At 38.2% G+C, this 9,021-nt stretch overlaps 1 protein-coding gene across 2 annotated transcripts in view; it reads right to left on the bottom strand.

Annotated features, from left to right (window-relative positions):
* Positions 1-730: 730 nt before the first annotated feature.
* Positions 731-9,021, bottom strand: part of ldb2a (LIM domain binding 2a) — a 113,144-nt gene continuing 104,853 nt past the window's right edge. For both annotated transcript variants that reach the window (XM_036568784.1, XM_036568785.1), the window contains exon 9: positions 731-3,679. In XM_036568784.1, coding sequence (XP_036424677.1) covers positions 3,449-3,679 — 231 coding nt within the window. In that variant the 3' untranslated portion in view covers positions 731-3,448. The remainder of the gene's footprint in view (positions 3,680-9,021) is intronic.

The raw sequence follows: 9,021 nt of genomic DNA, 5'->3' as shown, positions 1-9,021 counted from the left end.
ACTAAAATGGAGCTGAGTAAAATGTAGATTGTTTTTCTCATAATTCTGCTGATGTAAAAGTAATTGAACATACTGATAACAATACGAGGCTAAGTTTAACCTGAAGGGGGAATTTTCTAAATGTCTGCATAATTCAATTGTTAAAGCCATAGTTTGATGTAAAATGGTGCACTGCAGAGAAACTCACTGACTCAGATTTCTTTACAGTGGTGGTGATAGGAACCAGGGTTCAGCATGTCTACAACACAAATATAGCTATTTTATTTATAAAGACCACAACAACCAGTGAGCCCACACAAGTTCTGATTTTTACGTTATGTTGATGATAGTAAGATAGCAATAAATCTGAAAAAAGTACCTTTTCTAAGGGGTCTATTTGGCCTTATAATGCCCTGCATGTACCTCTCCACCATAAATGGCTTTTAGAAAAATATGTTTTAGGCCAAAATCTTATCTAATCTATCCAAACTTTTGTAAAACAATGTCTCTGTCATCAGGCAGTGCATTTATTGTAATAACTTCAGGGGCGTTAAACACTTCTGATGTCTGGTTCCTATCACCACCACTGTGAACAACTTTCCCTCAATAAGTTTCTTTTTCACATCAAGGTACTCTGAATGATTTTGTTTACATCTTGACCATCAATTATACAGAAATTTCATAAAAAAATTACATGGATCTGAGCGAAAGGATTACATGAGGTAGGTAGTATTGCAGAATAAGAAGCAGATGCGTCCTGTAAGCACGTTTTATTGGCACACAAAATGGCAAAGCATACATACAAGACTTTGGATATGACACAAAAACAGCTCTGCTAAATATTATACAAAGAGTGCAGAGTTCTAGTAATACAAGATTGGAACAGAAGACCTCTGAGAACTCTGAGAAGTCTCGTCCATTATGTTGGTCTTGGAAATACAGCAGGGTATAAGTTATTTAGGGGAAAAAAGGTTGAATTGTAAAAACGATTAAAAGACAAAAGGAACAGACCCAAAAATACATGGTTTGGTTGGCTGTGTACAGACCGTTCTGACCATCATCATCATCATCACTGTTAAATTCTTTACTTTTGCACATTTAAGCCTGATGTTACTGGAAATTTTACACAATACACAAAGCCTCTATTTGTGCAGAGCCACCGGATCCCGAATTGATAAGCTTTTTACGCTTAATTAAAGGACGTCTCTTATTTAGGTGCACACTGGTGAGGCCTCTAACAACACTGCCAACTTGAAGTCAATCAAAACAGCTGCCTTTACACATCAGGGTCAGTGGCCTTCAACAGGATCCAACAGAGCGGACGGCGTCTTTATTTACACAGCCACAACCCTTCTGACAGCTTTCCTAAACCGATGAACTGAACCCAGCGTGGCCTCCAACCTGGGAAATGAACAGAAAATGCTTTACAGATTTCAAAACATCATGCAGGAACGTGTTACAGTCCAGTCTGGGAACAGGTTGTTAAAGGGATAAAGAGGTAAGATTTGGACGAATATGCTTTTCAATATGTGCCTTCGATCGGAGAACGAGTCCCAACCTCATTGGTACAGTACAAGGAGATCACAGAATATTCACAACGTCCTTAAAAATAACACAGTTAGACCCAGAAAACAAAATAATTTTTTTTTTTGGTAAAATTACAACTGTAAATTTTACACAATTGCAGAATCTCTTCTCCCCCCTCAAACAAGAGCAAAAGACGAGGAACGTCTTTGTGTCGGAAGAATGCAAGTAACTGAAGAAGAATGAAAAAATGATGATAATAATAAAGCTGAGTGAACCTAAAACGATGTAATTGTGAAGGGGTCAGCCTCAGCGGCTGCTTTTGGAGTTCGGCGGCTCTCCAATGAGAGGACAACCAACAGCACCCGTCTCGTCTGTGATTGGCCGTCGTCCAGCGCCGCTGGAAACTGCAGTCGCCATGGAGATGTATTGCTACCTTGGTGACCGTCTATAGTTTATATGCTGCTGCTTTGGGCTGCTTTAGTCCCCCAAAACATCTCACACATCAGTGCAGGCTTCTCTTTTCATGGCATTCTTTCCTTTTTCAGTTCATTTTTAGAAGTATCCATTGTTTAGTCTGATGAGCTTCTCAATGTGTTGCCCAAAGCAAAGAAATTAAAGTCTCTGGAGAAAATGGACAATGCCATTGAAATCATGACAGGAGAATTACATCATTGGGATAGAAAGTGAGGTCAGAAAAAAACAAGCCTTTTTTCCACCAACTCGGTGCCAGTGCCTAAACTTGAGTTGTTCCACACGTCTCCACAAAATCGGAGCCATTCCAGTCCCATTAACCTGTTGGTCTGGAACTAAGGAATGGTGATCTAAAGGGTCATGACAGCATGAAGTTCATAAGAGAACCTCTATTTTCCACATTTTTATGGAAAATATCTCAAAAAAACATGATTTTTCTGCTAGACAAACCAGCACAGACCAGCAGAACCAGAATTTGTTGTGTTTTGGAAGCCGGCGTGGTGGTCAACCAGCATGACCCAGTTTAACTAGCCCCAGGCCAGCACTAGACAAGGTTAAAAAGCATGAAATTCATTCTGGTCTTAGGGGTTTTAGTAGGGTCATCACAGCTGGAAACACAACCTAATGCTTCACAAGCAAAATGGTCCTCAAAGGAAGTACAAAATAAATATGCTAACATGCTAACCTTGCTAACAAGAAATTAAAGGTATTTATCGTGAAGCAAATTGACAGTTAGCATAATATAAATAAAATCATGCTAGCATGGTTTCATTTGCATCTTGCTAACTGGCAATATTAACTTCATTACTTGTTAGCAATGTTAGCATATAGCACAGAGGTTCACAGATTGATTCATGTAAGTCCAAGTCGAAACCCCAACTCTCTGTGTTTCAGGTACAAACCGAGTCTTGAGTGTTTTGTGGAGAATTTTAGTTAAATCTCATTATTAGCTGGAGGAATTGCAATGTACAAAACTAAACCTGTCAGGTTTGACACAGCTTCAAATAACAAGCCTTCCCTTACAGAAAAAGCACAAAAAGTTTTAGTAAGTTTTTAAAGAATGTGATCTGTAACTTGTTAAAACGTCAGCTAGATTCGCTGACAACTTCAGGTAAACTAGCTATTGTGCTAGTTAGCATGCTTGCTCTCCAAACTGCGCAGTAGCCAACCATTTCAAGTTGTTTTGCCTTTAAATGCTGAATTTACTGCATGTAACATGTCAACCTGTTATTCAGACTAAAGAGTTTTTTACAATGAAAGGCTGTTTACTTTTAGTCGTATCAAACGACACTGCAGTGAGCTGTGGGAGAACGGCATCACAAGGCAGTGGAACAGCCATTCTTAAAAAACTGGTTTCTGAGAAGGTTTCGACATCTTGTTGGTGGAAAAAAGAAAAAAGAGTGAAAGTGTGTGAGAGAGAGAGACAGCGCCACCCTGATGGCGCAGAGGCAGCACTGCATGCAGTGTCTCTTTACTGAGAGGGTTGGGAGGCTGTGCTCTCGGGTTTGCTGTCCTGGCCTGGGGGCGGCTTGCTGGCCCACGGGCTGTTGTTGCCGAGTGCCGGCGAGCTGGTGAAGTCGTCATCGTCGTCGAGGCCGTTGGTGGCGTCATACTGCGTGTTCTCCAGCCGCGTAATCAGACGCTCGTCCTCATCACCAAACTCCCCACCCATCAAGGTGGGCTCACCCACCACCATCACGTCCTGCAAATCACAGCCAGAGATGAACAGGGTTAGCACATGGGTCATGGTTGGAAAAGCCCATCATAATCATCATAAAAGTTCCTTTATAATAGTCATGAGCTAACAACTAAACAAATTTTCATCTTAATATGAAGAGTGATTATTGCAGTTGAAGCTGACATGACATGTACGAAAGACCAGCCAGAAACTAGACTAGGGTTGGGTGGTATGATGGTAATAAAATATACCACAGTATTTAAAAAAGATGCCAGTACTTAAAAATTAAAAAGATGGTATTATGTTGAATTAAAATTGAGATGTCAAATTTTTATTCCATGTCTGGACATAGAATTTTGATATGTAATAAATGTAATGAAAATGTAATAAAAATAAAAGCAACAAAACCTCAAACTACTCAAAAACATAACAACTACAACCCCCTTTCCAAAAAAGTTGCGACGCTGTGCAAAATGTAAATAAAAACAGAATGCAATGACATGCAAATTATTTAAACCCTATATTTAATTGAAAATAGCACAAAGATAACATATAAAATGTTAAAACAAAGAAATGTTTTTTGAAAAATATATGCCCATTTTTTAATTTAATGCCAACAACACGTTTCACCCCCCATACCATCATGGATGCTGGCTTTTTAACTAAACACAAGCTGAAGGACGTGGCATCCATGATTTCCAAAAAGAATTTCAAATTTTTCATTTGTTGGACCACAGGACACCTTTCCACTTCGCCTCTGTCCATTTTAAATGAGCTGAGCCCAAAGAAGGCGGCAGGGTTTCTGGATCCTGTTTACAAATGGTTTCTTTTTAACATGGTAGAGTTTTAACTTGCATTTATGGATGCAGAGACAAACTGTGTTTACAGACAGTGGTTTTCGTAAGTGCTCTTAAACCCATGCAGTGATTTCCACTACAGAAACATGTCTGTTTTTAATGCAGTGCCATCTGAGGGCCTGAAAATCATAGCCACCCAATATTGGTGTTTGGCCTTGTCTCTTGCATACAGAGATCTCTTTGCATTCTCTGCATCTTTTAATTTCAACATTAGATATATTGTCTTTGTATTATTTTCAAATAAATATAGCATTGAAATGATTTGCACATGATTGCTTTCTCTTTTTATTCATGCACAGCATCCCAACTTTTTTTGGAAACGGGGTTGTGAATCAAAACTATAATCTCCACTGCAAAACTAACCATGACTAAATAGAAATGCTGGGAAAAACGTTTAGTTTTCGTTTTTGAGTGTACAAATGAGAGTTTGGCCATCTTTAAGGAAAGCTGGAGCTCATTCTACAGTTGTGCTAATTTTATTCTACCTTTATTAAATACCTACTATCAGCATTCATCATAATACTGAAGACTGAAACTAAACTGAAGCTAATGCTTTTCAGAAAATAAAAACAGCCCAAAAACTACTAATGGACCCTTAAAACTAACCAAAACTAAACTGAAATAAAAAACAAAATAAAAAACTAAATATAAATTAATAGAATTTTAATAAATATATTCATATTTTATGAATATTAATATTAATAAAATATAATTTTAAAAACCATAATAACCATGAGTGAAAAGAAAAGTACAGAACAATCTGTTAAGTTTGGACTGAAAAAAATTCAGCCACTCATTTCGGATGTCTGGTTCTTTGGAAAACTGCAATGATATATTTGCTTCAGTCAAGAACAGCACATTTTCTTCCACATATCCCAGACCGGTGTCTGCAGTAGCAGCACTCCTGAATGGGCGGTTAAACCGTTATAGGCTGGATGGGCAGTCGTATGTAAATGTATTCATGACTGGGGAGTGAAGGGTACATCTTGAACCTTTAACTCCTCACTGACTGCACAGTTTCAGAAAAAAGGATATACAGAAGTGTCCCAGATAGTGTCACAAAATTAAATATCTCTATAGCTCAGCTGTGTTCCTCTCTCTCTCTTTCAGCCTTTCCCTCTCTCCTGTTGCACTGTGGGGCTCGAACGATCAGTTAACTGGGGCGCACGCATCGCTGGCCATGTGTGTCCGTGTGCTGTAGCAAAGGACTCCTGTCTTATTCCTTGCCTCTCTCAGCCTCCTCAAGCAGACATACTTTCTCTCTCTCTCTCTTCTGCCCTCTGACTTTCCTACCATTTTAAAGCATCTTTCAGAACATTCTTGAGTTGTAGTCTTTGTTTTATGCCTCTTGCTCTCAGTTTCTCTTTGTTCTGCCCTTTTTTCATATGTATAAAGGCTCTCATTTAACTTGCTTTTCTCGATTCGAAGCACAGTGGTGGTAGTTTTATTCATTATACAGAAAAAAGTCCTTAACCCTGTGTTACCTCTTGTGTTGGTGATGGTACACTTAGGTGAAATCTCCTTTAACTCATCAAAATGGGTAAAAAGTTTCTCAGTGAGCTCATGCAGAACAGAATTCAGATTGTTAAGCGCTCATTATTGATTTGTTTAATCAGATTACACACCTATAGCCACTGAATACAATTTTTATATGCAACATACAGTTACTTGCAAAAGTTTGGGCACCCCAAACAACATGTTTTTTCATTTTCTAAGTGAAAATAAATTCCTCTACAGAGAAGACATTTCTGCACAATTTAATGCACAATTACTGTTTATCTACTGAATTTAACCTTTAACCAAAAGATGAAGCATAAAATGTGACCTGTGCAAAAGTTATGACATTTTATGTGTTTATGTCTCATTTTTCCCAATACGTTAAACTCATTAAATAAAAAGAAACACAGTTTTGGAGACAAAGGCTATATTTAAGCCTGCTCCCTGTAGACAATGTGTTCTGTTATTTTCAGAGAATTTGACTGTGGCTGTTCAAACTTTTGCATATGACTATATTTGTTTTACAATAAATTAATTTGAACACGTTTTTTGGACGGCAAAAAGTTCTGCAAATTTTACAGCCGACATGAACTCATATTGGCATGGCAACAACCAAGATGACCCATCAACAACTACAAGTGTTTGACCAGTGTCAAAAAGCTTAGTTTGTTGTCACCTGGTGTGCTAGAATCTCCAAACACAACTCAAACTGACGCAAATACGCTTGTAGAGTTGAAGATCCTGAATGAAGTGATTAAACTCTACACTATTTTTTACTTGTACCAAAATAGAAAGCCTACTCAGTGTTACTGTTTGCCCATTTTGTGGGGAGCAATGGTCTCCCTTTTTTTTTAAACAAAGTCATTCTGCCCATTTGTTTCTTTTGCAGCACAAAACAAAATTTAAAGAAATCACATCACATCTGCTGTGCATAGTTTTGATGCGAAACAACAGTGACTGAATATTTCACATTTTTGTCTTGTTTACTTGTGTCATGTTTTGTGTAAAAGCCTGAACAATGAAAGACAAGTGTAAAGTAAGGTCTCCAGTAAATGCATCATCTCTTCTCTAATACTTAGTTACACGTCCTCTTGCCTTAACCTGTGCTTTTTAGCCCACTTTTCCACTAACTGGGTGCATTTTTAGCCACAAGCTACAGTTCAGTACCGTGTTTCAACATTTCACCTGCTATTGCAAACTGAGAACTGGGATTGAGGTCGGGTGATTGTGCTGGTCAGTTAAGTGTCTCAGTGTTCCATGATGTCTGTTGAACTAGTCACATTCAGACACCCTACAGTTGTCATCCTGGTATGTGGGAGTGTCAATGTTGTGTTCTGCTTGCACACAAGCAGAGGATTGATGTTGTTATTAGGGCACAACTGGCCACTCGTTTGTCTCAGCATTAAAGAGTTTAAAAAGCAACCCTAACTTAAAACTCCTAAAACCTATTGGTATTACAGTTGTGTGTAAAAGTTTGAACACCCTAGTCAAATGATATGTTTTGTTGATTTTGTTGTTGATTGAAGTAACACATGCTCTACAGATAGCAAAACCTAAATATGATTTTTTCAGCAAATTGTAGTGCTCAATTTCAATTTACTTGCTGAGTTTAACATATTGGAAAAAATAAAACATAAAATATAAAATGTGCCATGGCCATTTTTTCTCCCTGATATGTAAAATTCAGCAAATAAATGTATCAAAATGTGCAGACATGTGTCCTCTGTAGAGGATTTGTTATATATATATATATATATATATATATATATGCATATATATATATATATATATATATATATGCAGTCAAATGACATGTTTTGTTCATTTTCTACCATGAATTTTATATATATATTCCTTTTTTTTCCTCTCTATCTGTTTGAGAAGCTCTTTTTAGCAGAGCATTGTGTCTCACAATGTCTTCGGAAGCCTCACACACAAACCCCACCGTCACTGTGCTGCCCACCCCTCCTCTCCACTTCTTAATTACAGTCATTCATTAAGGTGGGCTTTTGGACTAAATAACAATATCCACACGCTGATTTGTCAATTGGCATAGCTAATTAAGTAATTAGCAGAGATGTTACCAATATAAAAAAAGAACGCTGCTTGCCAACGAGCCTTGAATTCACCATCTGTTTTAGAACGGCAACTGTCGCCCTCCACTCTGGGTGTGAAACCAGGGGCCAATACTGCACACACACACACACACACACACACACACACAGCGCTGCATCCCACAGGTTCCAGCTGGTGGTCTGACTGAGAGCTCTAATTGCTATCAAATGGGAAGCGTGTTCTGTGTACTCATCTCATTAGCTTTAGCCTTTGGCTAAAGCCACGCACAGCACTCCGGTCTAAAACCTGCTCTGCCTACCTGCCACCCTTCACCATTGATTTATTCACAGCTCTTCTACCCCGAAGCCTAGTGGACTCATATAAACTTTACGCTGGAGAATGAGTCAGAGTCAGTAAAGCGTAGGGCCTCTAATCCCTGTGTATCAAAACAAGCATTTCCATAGTTTACTGTTGTAATGAACAATGGTATTTTCAAATTCAATCATTGAGATGTAAACAAAGTCACTCACAGTGGTTGGGTCTGAAATGGTGCATTGTGGAGAAACATACAGACTTGGATTTCTTTATAATGATGCTGACTGGAACCAGGGGTCACAATGTCTACACTGTGTTTTATTTGCCATCCAAAACAGCCAGTGAACCTACATGTCTTCTGAGTTTTTATAAGCTTTTATAGCAGGAAAATGGTAGTAAAACTGGAAAATAAGGTTTTTTTGGGTTTGTCTTTGCCCCGTAAAACAATGTCTAAGACATTAGGCAGTATATTTTTGTAATAGCTTTCTGTGTTTTCAGAGGCATTACACATTTGCTTCCCATCACCACCATTGTGAACAATTCTAACTCAGCAAGCTTCTCTAGAATGGAAAATTTCACATTAAACCACTCTGAACAACTTTGTTTACATCTTAACCATTTAATTGTGCTGGAATGTTGGAA

The sequence above is a fragment of the Colossoma macropomum genome, unplaced genomic scaffold, assembly GCF_904425465.1.
Source record: "Colossoma macropomum unplaced genomic scaffold, Colossoma_macropomum, whole genome shotgun sequence".
Classification (NCBI taxonomy): domain Eukaryota; kingdom Metazoa; phylum Chordata; class Actinopteri; order Characiformes; family Serrasalmidae; genus Colossoma; species Colossoma macropomum.
This window is presented reverse-complemented; position numbering and strand designations above follow the sequence as displayed.